The 17,632-nt window shown below is 40.1% G+C and overlaps 1 protein-coding gene across 1 annotated transcript in view; it reads left to right on the top strand.

Moving 5' to 3' along the window:
• Positions 1-17,632, top strand: part of C5H4orf50 (chromosome 5 C4orf50 homolog) — a 79,478-nt gene that overhangs the window by 22,206 nt on the left and 39,640 nt on the right. Inside the window, exons 7-11 of the mRNA XM_065404606.1 lie at positions 1,347-1,448; positions 3,353-3,499; positions 8,735-8,896; positions 12,159-12,215; positions 12,675-12,857. Of these exons, the coding sequence (XP_065260678.1) occupies positions 1,347-1,448; positions 3,353-3,499; positions 8,735-8,896; positions 12,159-12,215; positions 12,675-12,857 (651 nt within the window). The remainder of the gene's footprint in view (positions 1-1,346; positions 1,449-3,352; positions 3,500-8,734; positions 8,897-12,158; positions 12,216-12,674; positions 12,858-17,632) is intronic.

The following is a 17,632-nucleotide window of genomic DNA, read 5'->3' as shown; positions in this document are numbered from 1 at the left end:
GAAAGCCACTTTATTTACACTAGAGTTGGTTGGAACATTTTAGCTGAAACAAATGATTTTTTAAAAATATTGATTTTTGACCAAACGAAGCATTTCAATGTCAAAATGTCCTGCCTTTTTGACATTGTCAGAACAGAATATTTTGATTTTTCATTTTGAAATTACTTTTTCAAACTAAAAAAATTATATAAAAACAATGATTTTGACCTTTTAAAACTTGAAATTCATAATGAGACATTTCAGTTCTACTGTTAGAACTGTTCAGTTCAGCTAAGCATTTAGATCAAGCTGACATTTTTTTTCAGAATTTTGTTTCACAGGAAATTTTGAATTTTTTTGGCTCTGTTCCATTTCAGAATGGAAATCCAGTTCCCTCCCAGCTTTTCTGTCCATGTACGTATTCCATAGGAATGAAATCTTTAGGGCCCCTTAGCAGTGATGTCTTATGGCAAACTGTGAAAAATGTTCACATTTAGAAAAAAAAATTGTGTGTTGCTCTTCATTGTTTTGATTGCTAAGGATATTTGCCTGAACACCTGATCTTTGTTTCTTAATGGTTCTTCTGCTCCTGCTTCCCGCCCCCTCCCCCACACTGTCATAAACCTCACCAACATCACAATTAATTTCTGAGGAGATTATTGTAATGTCATAAACACAGAATCCGCTGAGGATTATCTCTAAGATCTTATTTTCATGCAAATGTTCTTAGTCATTTAAATGAAAAAATAAGAAAAAAAAACCTCCCTAGAAACTATAAACCAGCAGAATTATTTCTCCACATTGGCTCAGGTTTACCCCATTAAAACAGGAGTAAATATACTGGTGAATCGGGTCCAAAATGTTCTCAGATATTTTTGCATGAAGTGTTTGTATCTCTTTAAAAAGGGAATCCAAAAAATGTTGAGTTTGCCCTGAGATTCTGCAAAAGATACAGGGCTAAATCCCTACTTGCAACAGAGCAGCGCTCAGCCTACCTGGAGAGAAGAGGGCAATAGAAGAAGCAAGTAGATTCCTGTCCTTGACACAACACCCGCCCCACCCCAGCCTGGCTCAGGGCTTCCATTGTGTCAAGGGGCCAAGAGCAGCCGATGTACACACTAGTTAAGGATTCCCCTATACTAGGAGAATCCTTCGCTGATTCCTTAAGGCAATCTTAAGTCTCCTTTTTGCTGTTGATTTGACCCACAGTACACAGAGATGGAAGTACCATACCTAGCTTACTCTTACATTTCCTAAATTAAAGCCCTACTTTCAAGAGCTGAAGATAATTCTCACGCACCTTTAAGAAGTTGTGTGTTACTTTAAATGCATGAAGGGACTTGTTTCTTTTTCTGCCCTTTATCCAGGGCAGCACATCTGAAAGCTACAGTGCAATGCAAGAACAACTGGAAAGGTCAAAGGAAGAACTAAAAATACAACAAGGGGAATTAGAAAAGGCCAAAAAAGAGGTAATCTCCCATTTGATATATGTATGTGAAGCAAATCCTTTTCTTGTTTTCTTCTCGTACTTTTCTTGTTTCCACCAGTGTTCAAAAGAATTACAAAAGGAAAAAGTCTCTGATCTAGAGAACCAACCTGTGTCTCTTTGATGCCCCCAGTTAAGTGATGACTTGCACAGTCATTCATTATTGGTCAGAATTTGAATTACAGTTGCATTCTCTTATCAGAGTCACAACAGAAAGTGCTTAATAAGGAGACTCTTGCACAAAGAGTCTGTCATCTAGATTCTGGGCAGAACTGCTTTCCCCCCTGTTAGGAAAGATAAATATGAATGGGTTGTGGTAACTTAGAAACTCTGATGATTAAGACAGTGCTAAATGCAAAGTTTCCAGTTTTCAAATGAGAAGGGTTTATTCAAGAAACAGAAGCATGGAAAACGTGAGGCACACATAAAGCATTTCCTTTAATGAGAGATGAAGAGAAATAAATTGCAGTGTCCACTCACAGGCCACACAGTAACCATGAAGTTCCATATTATGGAATAATCTTCACTGAATGAGTATCCTTGCCTTTTGAAGTCTACGTTTTGTTGTCTTCAGCCACCTAATTGAATCACAATGCCAAAGATCACCCACCTAACTCCAAGTAAAGGAAACTTCTTCTTGAGTTTCATAACAGACCAACTTCAGTGTTCCTCGTCTTTTTCTGTTACAAAAACAAACCACATTGTCCATTATCTAAATGAGAATATATTTCTCCAAAGCTTGATGGCAAGTTTGCATTTCCTAGCTGCTGCAAAACAGGTGTTGGCAAAAATAATTTTAGACATGGTGCAATAACTCATAGTAACAAGCAGACATGGTGAGCAAGGGAAAGGGTAACAGTAATAAGATTGCATAGTGGCACATTTATGTATGGATAGTTCCATGAAAGTTTTATTTTAAAAAAAATTGTTTTAAAGATAAACTCATTTCTCTCAGGAAGAGAAGTGGTGGTTGTTTTTTGTGGCTTTGAATGAGTGATGCTGTTCATGCATTTGTCTGTTCAGATGGTGACCAGTAACTTTTAGATTGCATGTGAAAGGACTGTCCCAGTAATTGGCTCTTTACCTGACCAACTTTGGTCCTTTGAACATTTTTTTTTATTTATAAAAGTACAAAAGAATCCAGCCCGTAGGTTGTAAGTACTGTGACAGACCTAGACCAGTGGGGTACAGGAGTCTGGTAGAGGGCAAATATACTGGTCACTGGATGAGTAGTTTTCTGTTCCCTGAGTGACCAGAGAAGGGGCTGCACTAGAGTAATCAGGAACCTGCTAGAACCAGTTAAGGCAGGCAGGCTAATTAGGACACCTGGAGCCAATTAAGAAGAAGCTGCTAGAATCAATTAAGGCAGGCTAATCAAGGCACCTGGGTTTTAAAAGGAGCTCACTTCAGTTTGTGGTGCGAGTGTGAGGAGCTGGGAGCAAGAGGCGCAAGGCAGTGAGAGTGAGAGGGTGTGCTGCTGGAGGACTGAGGAGCACAAGCGTTATCAGACACCAGGAGGAAGGTCCTGTGGTGAGAATAAAGAAGGTGTTTGGAGAAGGCCAGGGGGAAGTAGCCCAGGGAGTTGTAGCTGTCATGCAGCTGTTACAGGAGGCACTATAGACAGCTGCAGTCCACAGGGCCCTGGGCTGGAACCCGGAGTAGAGGGTGGGCCCGGGTTCCTCCCAATTGACCTGGACTGTGGGTTCTTCCAGGGGGGAAGGTCTCTGGGCTGTTCCCCAACCCACATGGTGAATCTCTGCAGCAAGAAAATCCGCCAATAAGCGCAGGACCCACCAAGATAGAGGAGGAACTTTGTCACAGTACATACTGGGAAGTGATATTAAGTACTGTCTGCAATTTTATTTTTTCATTCCTTTTCTCTGGTAGGCTCAGAAGTGGTACCGAGAACTTGGCTTTGTAGAAGCAAGATATGAAGAGGTCAGAACTCAGTTGACACAGACACTCTCTGAATTACATCAACTTAAACTAGCAGACGGCGGGGAAAGGCTTAGAAAGCAGTGCTGCCAATTAATGGTATGTATGTAAGTGAAATGGAGGGAAAAAATACTCCTTTGGAGAAGACGATTTGGATGCAGAAGATGGGTTAGTGTTCAGAATAACAGATTTTGAAACAAGCCTGAAACACCTAGATTTACTGGAAGCAGAGGTTCAAATCCAGGCAGGGATGATTCAACCTTTCCAAAATAGATAAATTGATTATTGAGCAGTTTACTGTGCATATTGACTTTAAAAGCAAAGTCTTTTTGCTCTGCAGGGACACGAAAGAATTCACATATTTTTTTATAATAGGGATCACCCTGCTGTCCTTGGCTAAAGTTTCCCCTTTCCTCACCATTATGCATTATGTGATGTACCCTGGTTATTTGCCTGGCTGCTGTCTTCTCACTCCACAGGGGTATTTGAGTGCTGCTGCTGCTGTTGGCATATTTCTACCGTTGTTTGGCCTGATCTTGGAAGGTGCTGAGTACCCACAAATCCCACTGAGATATGGATGCTCTGCACCTCTCAAGATCATTTCCATTATTTGGACACATTAGGTGAAATCCTGGCCCCACTGAAGTCAATGGGAGTTTTGCCATGATGCCAGCTAGGCTTTATGGAATCCTTTACATCTATATATTGAACTTTGGGATGAATAAATACCAGTTCAGGGGAGTTGAGAAACAATCTTAAAAGGAATGATAGGAACAGCTGAACCAAATTCTGATTTCAGTTCAACCAGCATAAATCCTGAGTAATTCCATTGACCAGTATGTTTAATTATATAGTTAAAAAAGTAAACAGCAGAAATTATATAATAAAAGTAAATGAAAATTCAAGCAAAATAAATATAAAAACAGATTTATACAGGGACTTGATAAGAGGTTGGGGAGCTAAACTGGAACTCAGAACATGTGGGTTCTATTTCTTGGCTCTGCCATAGGTTTCCTGTTTACCTTGGGCAAGTCACTAATTCCTCTGTGCCTCAGTTCCTCAATGGTGAGATGTGGTAGTAATTAGATCTGATCATGCTCCCACTTTCCTCTATGAGCCAGCTCCCTGGTAGGTCTACATCTCCCAGGATACACCACAGTCTCCCCTCTTTGTGTCACGGGACTCGTGGGAGATGTAGTCTAGGGGAGCCCAGCCCATAGAGGAGAATAGGGACACGAAGTAACTGAAATTCATCTCCCATGAGGCATGTGGCATATCTGAATCTAAATAATTTGGTTTTTGTCCTTAAACCAAAACCCATTTGGTTTTCAGGAGGTTGGTTTTTTGATGAAAGATCAAAAACTTTGAAGAAAGCAGAATTGTTTCTTGAAAACTTTCATTTAGTTGAAAATCCAATTTTCCATCAAAAACCAGTTTGGATGGAAAATTTTAAACCAGCCCTTCAAGTAATATTTCCATACGTCACAGGAGTGTCATGAAGGTAAGTTAATTGATGTTCATGAGGTGCTCAGACAGCATTGCAACAAGAGCTATGGACAAAATTTTAAATAAACAGTTGTATTGAAGAACTCCTTCAAATAAATATCACCATCAAGGCAAATCCCAAAGAGACATAACCTCCTTGCAGATTGAGTGCTATCCAGATCCATCTCTAGCTAGGTCCTTAAGACAGTCTATCTGGATGTTCAGTCTTTGTCTGTCATTGGCAATATTATCTTGCCACTGACACTTTTGGTGACCATGTAATCGCCAGCCATGTAGCAGCATTCCTTAGTAAACACACTTTGTAAATTGTTGGTCTTCCCTCCTAATAATATGTTAATGCCTGAGAAGTTGCTGAAACCAAATCATAAATATCTTCATTGCTGATCTTGTCCTGCTTTCATAATTTTTTGTAGTGTTTGCTAATTACTGATGTTCATTTATGCAATAGCTTCCCCTTCCCCTTTCAGAGTCCCTCTCTTTGTCCAACTCAAACAAGTAGTGGGATCAAATTCTGTTCTTGGATGTACACACCCGGCTCCCACCTTGATCAAAGGGGCTACAAACATACATCTGAAGGCAGAGTTTGCCCCCTTATGATGAGTACGTGACACCGCAATTATTTCCATGGCAAGAGGCTGTGATGCCTTAAACACAGGATATTGACTTCACTGTCAGGATTAAACAAAAGGGGAAGCTGAACTGAAAGGGAGAAAAGCTCTTATTAGACACAAACTATCTTAACAATAGCCAAGGCTCTATTGCTGAGATACGGAGTGCGTTTATTTTAATAAATGTTCTATTCTCAATTTGCTTCCGTTTGAATTTTCCATTTTACAAGAAACCTTTTTATAGCCATGAAGCTCTAAATAATAATGGATTTTTGTGCAATGTGAAGAAAGTGATCTGAATTTTGCTTGGTAGAAAGTCATTCTCTTAATTAAAACAAACAAATGTAAGAGTTTTGGCGTGGTGACTAACATGAGCTGCTTTTCTGGGCATATCTCCCCTCCTGATTGTAACTGGTTGGGCTGAGGATTGCAGCTGTATTTACAGTAAGTTGCCACCACAGTTGCCAATTTTCACACAGTAAATAAGCACCCCGACTTTCACAATAAGCCAAAAATCAAGCTAATCCCATTTAAAAACAAGGCCAAAACAAGCCAGTCCCTAAGAACCCCAACACTCTATGTGACTAGACCCCCCCGGCGTAGAGTCTGGGACTGTGGTGGGCCCGCTGTGCACCCCTGACTCTCTCCCCCCCTTGCCCTTGCTTGCTGGGAGCTGATAAAAAAAAAAAAGAAGAAGCAACAAGCTACAAGCCAAAAACTAGCCAACAAGCAACTCACAAGCCAATTAAGCCAAAAACAAGCCCAATTTCTGCGTTTTTTTCGTGGGTTTGGCATGTCGGGTTGCCACCATAGACAAAAGATCGCACTTCACCCCAGGAAGATACTAACATAATCAATTTGTAATAAATCACTTAATTTCAGTGCTAAGCTACCCTATCTCACAGCCTTTATCGCAGATGCAGGATGCAACGGTGTTTAGTGGTCTAGATGAGAGAGATAAGATATCTCAGGCATATAGCTAGGATTGCTTGTCAGCTTGCTCTTAAATGAGTGTTTGTTGCTTATGGAAAGCACTGGTTGAAGTTTATCACTTACCTCAGAGTCTGCACACTTCATGATATTCATACAAGACTTTCTGCACCACCATGCAGTAGGCGATATGGGGCACTGAGCTGCCATACGGGAGGTAAACATTTTATAGGTGAGGAAAGCTCAAGGTTCTGTAGCACATCAGTGGCAGAGCTCACATAAAACTTCTGACTCCAAGTTCTGTGCTCTAACCACTAGACATGCTCCCTCTCCAATCTTGGGACAGTTTTTCAGAACTGCTCAGCATGCATAATCAGGGCCAGATATTTCAGAAGAGCTTAGCTCTCATTTAGAGAACTAATTATGTGCCCAGTATTTTTTTTTTTAAACTTCAGCATGTTGAGTGGTGTGATATTTTGAAAATCTGGCCATAGGTTTCACAGTGGGAGCTGCTGGACGCTGAGCCCTTTTGAAAATCTGGGGATTTAAATGGGAGCTGAGCAGTTATGAAAATTTGACCCCAAAACAGTCGATTTCAACGGCTTTTGTTATTCAGGAGGTTATTTAGATGATCATAAATTGTCCTTTCTGGCCTTAAAAATCTATGAACAGTACTATATTTGCTCTGGAAGTTCTTCTGGTTTCAGAGTTGGTCAGCAAATGCACAGAAAGAATCTGTGTCTTTAAACTAAACGTAATGCAAAGAGAATCATATTTTATTTTCCTCTCGTCACTGAATTAAACCTCCTCAGTTCAATCAGCAATTGCGTCCTCCACAATCACCAGCAGGCATTTACTTAAGGAATAAAAAGGTGGAGGATTTTGGTAACATATAAGTACCACATCTAATCTCTGTACCTTTGGCTGGTTGTTACCTGTAGATACCATCAGTTCCTGATGTCTCGACCCTAATCAGCCTGGCTGCATAGACACTTGTGTTCTGTTTTTGAAACACAAGAGGGAGCCAAAAATTAGAGACACAACACATGTTCACTCACTAAAATTCCAGCGTAGAAGGGGTGAGTTTCATGACAAACCTCAATTTTTATCTATATTGGAGGTGTTTTATGAGGGTGGCATGACTATCACTCCAGTTTACTATTGTTTCCCATGAAACAGAGCCTTCTGTGTACTGTGGTCTGATATGGTAAAGTGCCCAGTGATGTAAAATCCAGGATGTTGGTCACAGAATTAAGAAAAACACCATATATATATATTTGCTATAGACCATAGATGAATAACAGCTCTTCTACCAATTGTATAGTTATAAATAGCTGCTGAAATTAAACTACATTCCTGCATTTGTAGTCACAAAAATACTGTAATTTTAAAATGGTGTTTGGTGGATTTAACTCAAGTTTTTAAATTAAGGTTTTAAAGTTTAATCAATTTAAACTTATACTTTACAACACAGTGCAGGAAAATTGAACAATACTACATGTATCTAATTAATAATTCCAGGCTTTTGTGTATATAAGGTCATAAGACCACATATATTTTTCGTATGCACCCCCATTCTTAGTCAGTATTTTCTACATAGTTTCTTGGTGGTAGATCTTCTTGGAGTTGATATACTGGTTCAGACTGTGAATTTAAAGTCCTCACAAATCCTTTTAGTTTAAATGTATGAAACAGAACAAATCAAAAGAATAGGAGTTACATTCAAAAGTTTGTCTTCCCTCAAATTCCATCACCTCTTATATTTCCTTTTTTAAATTAAATAACATGTTAGATGCTCAGTTAATTTTAATGGTTTTCAGAGAATAAAATAGATGTGTGAGAGAGAATACTGCTGTTTGCTGTTTGAAATGAATGTGTGGGGGAAAGAAGGGATGTGTTATATAGAGGTAGTAGCAGGGGGTGGGACACTCTTGGACTCTGTTCTTGTCTGTGACCTTGGGTAAGTCATTTAACCTGTCTGTGCCTCAGTTTTCCCATATGTGAAATAGGTTTTTTTATTATAGCCGCCTCACAAGGGTGTTGTGAACTCATTGTTCCAAAGGTGCTTTAACATTCTTGTTTGACAGGCACTAATATATTTATGATACTTTAAGTTATACACCTACACTGGCTTTAAAGGTAAAAAAATAATTTTGACATATGAGGTAAGTGCACATTTTGATTGACAGATTTTGGGTATTCTTTTAGTATTCTGTACTAAGAATAGTTTTATGAGTTTATAGATCTAGCTTAAAAATATATGTATATTTGTTTTCTTGAATACGCACAGAAGGAAGCCGAAGAACTAAAAGAGGATAGGATAGCCAATAAGAGATTAGAACAGCAAGTGTTGACCCTGAAATCCCAACTAAGGGACCAGACTGTATTACAAAGTCAGTTTCAAGACTTGCAAAATCAAGTGGAATGTCTTCAGGCTCAGCTGTGTGAAAAGGTATAATAAAGCTGGCTTTTACGTGCTTAACTGAGTGGACTAACATGGGCTTAGCTTGCTGATTCCACTTTATTCTTCTGACATGAAAGGACCAAAATATTCTTCTTTCTAAGGAATGGTTATAAGGGCAATAAAATGGTGTGTGCAGTGCAGCCACATAAAGCATACTAAAAGCAGCAACACTTTTAAGTGTAGACAGGCCTTAATTGTTTTTGTGTGTCATCAAATTTTTGTTCAGTCCCACGTATCTGAGAAATTCCTGTGGCAAGTTGATTAGAGTTAACAGTTTGCCCTAAATGGGGCATGATCAGTGATGTGTTGCCAAAATGTTAACAGCAAATCATGTGGCATTCACTGGGGAAAATCTCTTTCCCTCATCTTCCTCCCCCCCTCCCTGCCTGCCCCTCCTGGAAGGGAGGCAGCCTCAGTGTGGAACAGCGGCAGCTGTGATGAAAAGCTGTAGCCTCTGCTCTCTGTTCTGGTGAGGGAAAGAACATGAAACATAAAATATTGTGTCAAACCCAGTGGATCATACTCTCAAAGCCAATCCAACTGCAAAAGTTATGCCCCATAACGCAGTATAAAAGTTATCTTCTAATTAGGTGTGCTCATTTCTGATGCGTATGATTATAGTGGCACTGCACATAAGAACCTAAGAATGGCCATACTGGGTCAGACCAAAGGCCCATCCAGCCCAGTATCCTGTCTACCGGCAGTGGCCAATGCCAGGTGTCCCAGAGGAAGTTAACCTAACAGGTAATGATCAAGTGATCTCTCTCCTGCCATCCATCTCCACCGTCTGACAAACAGAGGCTAGGGACATCATTCCTTACCCATCCTGGCTAATAGCCATTAATGGACTTAACCTCCATGAATTTATCTAGTTCTCTTTTAAACCCTGTTATAGTCCTAGCCTTCACAACCTCCTCAGGCAAGGAGTTCCACAGTTCCATAGCTCATCTTTTGAAGATCTTCTGTGTTTGATGACTGGAGGTTCAGAGACAAGTTATTAATTATCATAACTTTTAGTTCCTTATCACCAGTATAGTCTGCAGCTACCTCACTGTTAAGTGCATAGACAAGTTCAGCTTCTGCTGTCTTTCTGCTGAGGGCAGGCAGAGTGCTGCAGACAATATAGTTCCTTCTTGGTAGGGTGACCATATGTCCCGATTTTATAGGGACAGTTCCGATATTTGGGGCTTTGTCTTATGTAGGCACCTATTATCCCCCCACTCCCTGTCCTGATTCTTCACACTTGCTGTCTGATCACCCTACTTCTTGGACAACCCAGCACTGCACCAAGAAAGTGTGAATTAACAACACAGTGGTCACATTAGAAAGTCTACGTCTGCCCACAGTTACCACACAGTGCCATCTGAGATGCCACAGTTATTTCTTGTTCATAAGAGCAGGAGAATATGTTCACATCAGACACCACTGTGTGGTAACTCATTGCCTTTTGAATAATATTCACCATATAAAAACTTTAACTAAAAATATAATAAGCCAAAAGCCAACAGCTTAAATGAAAGGTGGTTTTGTTGTTCACTATTCTAAAAACAGAACTGATGACTGAACAACTAAAGGGAGCCATACTATACTTCTGATAAAGCCTGTGGATATGTCCTTTAGAATGAAATGTCCTTTAGAATGAAATCTCCTGATGCTTTGCTAGAGTTTTAGTTGATTTATTTGGGTTTTAGTTATGTTAGTTTAATTTATTTTTATTTTACTTTATTTAAAAAAAAAACACTTTTACACTTAACCCCCCCGCCCCAACATTAAATAACCAATATAAGCAAATAAACACAAATGAAGATGGGAGTGGCCATCGTTGGGAGGTCACGCTGGGTTCTAGGTGGGTTGCCTGGTTCACTCCAAGATAACAGGCTTTGTCAACAGATGATCCTGTTCAACAGCAGGAGTAGACAGAGTGGCAAAAGAATCCTGCTTAACAGCAGGAGGAGCAGACAGCTCCCAGGTCATCCTCCCAACTATCCATTTAGGGCAGCGTTTAGAGTTGTGTCTCACAGCAATGGCAATGACCCCTTCAACACCTTGCAGAAGATCAGGTCCGGCTCTACCATTTTTGCTGCCCCAAGCAAAAAAAAAACCTGCCGAAGCAAAAAAAAAAAAATGCTTGGACTGTGCCACCAATGCCGCCCCTTAGCATGTGCCACCCCAGGCATGTGCTTCCTCTGCTGGTGCCTGGAGCCGGCCCTGCAGAAGATGCACCAGTGGCCCACCTTGCTGCTGCTGAAATTGTGGCCTACTTATTATTCTTTACTACTTGTCTACGCCCCTCTCTGACTCATGCCTGCAGGGTTTATCAACCTCACTATCAGTGCAACATGTCAAAGTTGAGCAACAGAATACAGGATGAAATAAAGGTCTTTGTACCAAAGTTAATTGCTCCACCTCACCATCTTGGCATTTCACTTCTTGCTTCAACATAAATGAAGTGTGTCCAGTGAAATGATCTCTCCCAGCCCCCTTTCTTTGCTCCCCCAATCATAATACAATTTAAAAAATTCTCTCTTTTCTGCTATATACTATATTCCTTCCCAAACCCACAAATAATAATGTAAAATGGCATTGTGAGCACTTCCAGCATGAGCACGTTTGTTCTCATGCAATAATTATTTTATGTGTGTGTGTGCGCACACAATGTATGTCATAATTGCACTATATAAATACAAATCATTATCAGTCAAATAAAATATGTACATATGAACATAAAGAAATCCATATTTTATTGTGTAATTCTAAGTTATTAATATGAAACTGATTTTATATTTTGAAAATGGTGGGTGTTTTTGTCCTAGAGATCTGAAAGCAGATTTCCTAGAAGCAATAAACGTTGTTATCCTAGACTGTAAAGTATGCAATCTTGTACATATATCTTTGAAAGTTGTACCTTCACCAGCTCCGGTGAGTGCAGAGTATGGGGAGTTTTCTATGTACACATTTGAAATCTGTCATCAAATGCTCATGGAGAAAATCCCTCCTGAGTTCCGGCATGTTACCACACATTATAGATGAGAAAAGGGGAAACTACTTTCTGGAGAAGTGGTATAGAAGATTCATAGGGTACATGAGGAGATGCACACATAATGATGGATACCAGAATAAGGCTTTTAATGTGGTGCTGCTGTGATTAAGTAACCTGAGGTGGCCAGTGATGAAGGAGCTCCTTAAACTACCAAAACATTGTAAAGGGAATCTTGAATAACTGAGTCCAAAATGTTTTTCATTCATTTAGACTGAGGAACTTCAGAAAAGAAAGACTGAAGCTGACCTGACAGTAGCTCCGCTCAAGGTAATGTATTTTGCTGAAACTGTTGCAGCATCTCTGATCTTTTTCATTGATTACGAAGCAAGCTTAATTTGGTTATTCTTAGTAGCTGTATACTTAGCCACACTCTTTCTGTAGTGTGTGGTATGCCTGTTTCCAGGAAGACCCTCCTGAATGTTAGCCATTTGACTTTAATTGGACTGCAGGCCCGGGGTTAGGCGGGGAAGCTGGTATCATTGCTGCTACTATTGCTGTTCATCTTGCCACCAGAGGGAACTAGTAAACAGAGAACTGAACTATCCATTACTAGTTATCTGCATGTGTTTGTTGCGGTTGTGATGCTGCAGAGCTTGATGGCTCAGAAATATAGGAATATGAGCAATGTCTTAAACCCTGATGTCAAAATCTGCTTAGTCAGATTAGACAAAAAATATAAACACACTGGGGAACTGAAGTCTATTTATCTGTTGTTATGCTACATAGGCTAAGCTGGCTTGCCTTGTCCGGAAATGCCATGAAAGAAACAGCTTGATTACCCAGCTGGTCAGGGAATTTCACAGGCATGGAATTATGGATTCCATTTTCAGTGAAGAGGCAAAGAATTTGGTGAATGACATGGCGCTTGCAGAGTACACTACCACCTTTACAGCTGTACACCATCGAGAGGTAAATGCATACAAATTCCCAATCATACCAGTCAATACCCGCACTCTGTATAAAATGTATGTAGCCAGATGGTGAAATGTGTATTCTTAAATGTTATTGACTTTTATTAAACCAATGGTGGGGGGCCCAAAGTATCATTTATCAGAAAATATATGGGGCCAGATTCCTAGTTGTGGTAAATCAGTGGAGCTATGCCAATTTACCCCTGCTGTAGACTGGGCTGTCGTCTCTGGAGGAGGTCACATGGTACGTCTGCCACCCATAAGACAGTGAGATGAAGACATAATAGACATAATATGCCCAAATTCTCTAAAATGTCTTCTTCACCCATCTCCAAATATAGAAATAGAGAGAGAAAGAGATTTCTTTTCTATTTTGTGATAAGAACTGAGGCATCACTGTAACCTTGGGATGGGATACCCCTAGTGCTAGGCTAGGTGAAGACTACCCCAAAAAAAGTACATAACTGCTGATGTTGAAAACTGTTGTTAATAGAGTGGAGAATTACCCATCCTGTCTCCATTCTTCTCGTCCTCCTTTGCTCTTCTTTTCCCACACCCTCCTCAGCCTGAACATAGTATGCCTCCAGTAGCTCCCCTCAATTTATCTCTGGATTTATTGCACCAAATCCTTGGTGAGGGGCAGTGGGTCTGAGGTCAGATTTGTAGGTTACTCCCTTTACTGAAGCAGTGACCGCATGAGTGCTGAAGATCACGTTTGAAAGTGTGGCTGCCAAACTGTTTGTTTACATGCTACCACTTCTGCTTTTGAGTGCCCTAGTGGAATGAGCACTCTGTGTTCCAGAGCACTGGAGCAGCTGTCCTCAGTTAAATAATAATAATAATTAATAAAATCTAGCACTTACATAGTGCTTTTAATCAGTAGATCTCAAAGGGCTTCACAATCTTTAATGGATTCACCCTCCTTCCACACCTCTTGAAATCCTTCCTTTGAAGAGCATGGAACATAGGGCTGGGCTGAAGGTAAATTTATTTCACTCTGATTTCTTGTTCTTGTTTCTTTTAATGCTCCATTGACCGTAGTGTCCAACCTACCCTTTATTGGGTCTTGGCTGGCGGCCATCTAGGGTGACCAGATGAGAGGAAGAAAATATCGGGACACATTGGGGGGGGGGGGCCGCCGGCAGAGCAAAAAAAAAAAGCCGAGTGCTGCCGGCGGAGTGAAATATCGGGACAAATTGTGTCCAGACCAAAGATCGGTCGGGACCGGGACAAACACCTAAATATCAGGATGTCTGGTCACCCTACGGCCATCCTCAAATCTCCTGTGCTCTGGTGCTTCCGCCTTGTCAAATATACACATTTTGAGGCTGATTCACCATTGTGTTCCTCCAGTTTTATGCTGGCTGCAACACAATAGAGAAAGGGATGGAAAAGTAACAGCTCAGCATTCAGTGTTTATTCTACCTCTGCTGTGACAGTGGCACTTCTTAACAAATCCAGCCAGCTTTTGCTCAGAAACTGATCCAGGACTGCTGGGGATAGGGAAGAAATCTCCAAATGGAGATACTGTAACTCTGGCTTCATGCCCGGGGGATTGCCCTGGCCAGTAATACACTGACTGCCAAAGAGATTATGACTTCAAATTCTGTCTGGCAAAGGAGAAGCAGAGAGTGAAGGTGAAGAGAATGATGGAGACAATACTGTGTGAAGCTGGATTTCAGCTACATTGTAAGCAACTGAAGCACTAACTGCTTAACTATCTGGGGTCTGCGTGCAAGGTTCCGAAGAAGCTGTTCCTGAAGAACTGGACCAAACAAGACATCTTGGAGCTGGCACACTTGTCTTGCAGCGCAATTTTTAATTTTGGATTTCAATTTCCTTTATCCTCAGAACTGGGTAATGCAGTTCTATGCAGAATGGTTGTAGCTGTGTTGATCCCAGGATATTAGAGAGACAAGATGAGTCAGGTCTGACAAAGAGCTGTGTGTGGCTGGAGAGCTTGTTTCCCTCACTAACAGAAGTTGGTCCAATAAAAAGATATTACCTCCCCCACCTTGTCTCTCAAATACTTTTGGTAAGTGCAAGGGTTCATAACACTAGGTAGCCTCATACAGAAGCCTACTATATGGCTGGAGGAATAAAGACATTTGGGTTAGAGAGTGTTTTGTAAAATTGGGGTGCTTACCCTGTAGATAATATTAATAAAAATTAAAGAAGGAAGATATATGGTGCCCTATTTTTTCTCCAAAGCCTCCCAGCATTATACTGAGGGTAGCATTGCAGGACTGGTTCCTAGAAACAGTTCATTCATTTTTCAGTTATGAACTGCTAGTTTATTTACCAGCAGAAACAGAGATGGTTCAGCATGGATATATGCCAGGTTAGTGCAGATATGCCTGTTTGCAATAAAACTTAATTACATTTTTAAAGTATTTATTATTAAATGGCCTTTCTGCTAGGAGTGTCCATTAAGAGATTGACCGAGGAAAGGTTTTTTCTCAGTACTGTACTTCATTTGTTTGGCAGACAAATTGTACCAAGAAACTCAAGAGCAGAAGCGACACACGTATGCAATAAGAACAACTTGTTTCATGCTTTTAAAGCACTTTCTTAGCTCCCGCTGTGCTCAGACATATAAAAACAACATGAAGATGTTTGGGGTTTTGGAGTGTAATACCATTTAGGGAAAGGCAACACAATGACTTATGGCAAAGTATGACCATAAGGTTATGTCGATGTTTCTTTTCTGCATGTTTCACTGTATTTCATATGGCACTGAAGAGGTTGGTTTGTTCTTCTAATCCATTACATTTTAAGAGCTGCCAGAAATAATACTTGCTTCTGTATCTTGTTAAAATAGTGAGTTAATTGTATGTTAGTTGTACATTGGGGTCTTGATAAGACTCAAAACTGTGTTCAGTTTAACTACTACAATTAGGAAAGTGATTTAAGATTGTCATTTGGTTCCATAATCTTTTGGAGTTTTCACTTTCCCTTACTCCCCAAAACCAACCAGGTTTATAGTTCAGCTTCTCTCTCTCTCTCTCTCTCTGTGTGTGTGTGTGTGTGTGTGTGTGTGTGCTGTAATTTGTATGCAAAAACTTGAACAGAGTTTTAATTGGTAAACTTTGTTCTTTTAATCTATTGTCACAAAAATCTTATAACTAGAAAGAGATTAATCACTAATTTACATGACAGGTGGAGTGATTACATTCTATCCTGGAAAATATTTATTCTCAAAGTTAATGTGAGATGGAAGAGTGGTGTTGTACTTGAAGAATTAGTCTGGGCTCTGTTCCTGGTTCTACCTTATGCTTTGAGTCTGACTTTGGACAAGTCACTTATTCTTTGTCTGCTGCTGTTCCTCATCTAAAATGGAGGTAACATTTCACTGCTCCCAGTAGCTGTTGGGGAGACAAATTAATTAATATGTGTGAGGTGATCAGAAGTTGCTGTGGATGAGTGCCATGGAAAAGCCAATCAATTATATTAAAAAATACAGTGCTGAAAGACATGTTTACCCAGTTATGTGTTCAGACCTGTTCAATAAATATAGGTACCAGCATAAAAATAATGGATTGAGTTTTGTAATTAGCCTCGCTGTCAGCAGGATCAGGCTCAATAAATTATATATATCCTGTGATAGACTATACATGTTCATGCCACTTAACAGACAAATAAAAGACAGGATGTCTGCCCCCCAAAGGGCTTCCAGTCTGTAGCAATGGAACTCTGCACAGGTGCAGATGGTCCAATTTAGTAGATTACAAAGCAAGATTGGAGCCTAAATTAATTTATAATTTAACAAATAATGATTGCAGTGACTGAGGAGACAGAGAGCGTTCATTCATATCCATGTGATACATTTTTGATTTTCATAATCAACTATTAAATAATGCAGTCCTATAGTATATTGAATTTATTTTGCATCTTTGACCATTTCACTGACATTTTGTCACTACTGTTCTCAGCAAAAACTACTTCTAACATTCCAAAGCTACGACCAGCTTTCAAACTGCCACTAAACAATCAATCAGAAAGGAATCTAACCCAAATATTTCCTTCTTTCCCCATAAATCATCCCCAACATTTCAAAGGGTGCTATAGAAAACCCCCACATAAACAGAGTTCCCCCTCCTAAGATTCCTGATAGAGAATTGATTTTACTCATTTCTCGACCAGAGATAAATTTAAGGTCTGAGATCTTGAAACTCATCAGGCCTCAACACACCTTGCTTATCCTATTGGGGAGCTGGAATTCAAGGTTTTGCAGTGATATAAGGGCTGATCCTAAACCCATTGAAGTCTAAGGCCCACAAACAATTTGTATCTAGTCTTTGTGGTTCAGGAGATATCAGACTTTAAAATTATAACAGTTCATAGAAAAAGCTATTTTAGATCCCCTTTTAAGGTGCTAGTTTTGATTCTCCACTTCATTTGAGTTAGTACAGTTCCCAATGCAGCAAGGGGCTTACGCACATCACTAGGGCTACTCACATGGTTAAAGTATCAGAGGGGTAGCCGTGTTAGTCTGAATCTGTAAAAAGCAACAGAGGGTCCTGTGGCACCTTTAAGACTAACAGAAGTATTGGGAGCATAAGCTTTCGTGGGTAAGAACCTCACTTCTTCAGATGCAAGTAATGGAAATCTCCAGAGGCAGGTATAAATCAGTATGGAGATAACGAGGTTAGTTCAGTCAGGGAGGGTGAGGTGCTCTGCTAGCTGTTGAGGTGTGAACACCAAGGGAGGAGAAACTGCTTCTGTAGTTGGATAGCCATTCACAGTCTTTGTTTAATCCTGATCTGATGGTGT

This window comes from Emys orbicularis, chromosome 5, assembly GCF_028017835.1.
Source record: "Emys orbicularis isolate rEmyOrb1 chromosome 5, rEmyOrb1.hap1, whole genome shotgun sequence".
Lineage (NCBI taxonomy): Eukaryota > Metazoa > Chordata > Testudines > Emydidae > Emys > Emys orbicularis.
The sequence above is the reverse complement of the archived record's forward strand: the minus strand, read 5'-3'. Positions and strand labels throughout refer to the sequence as shown.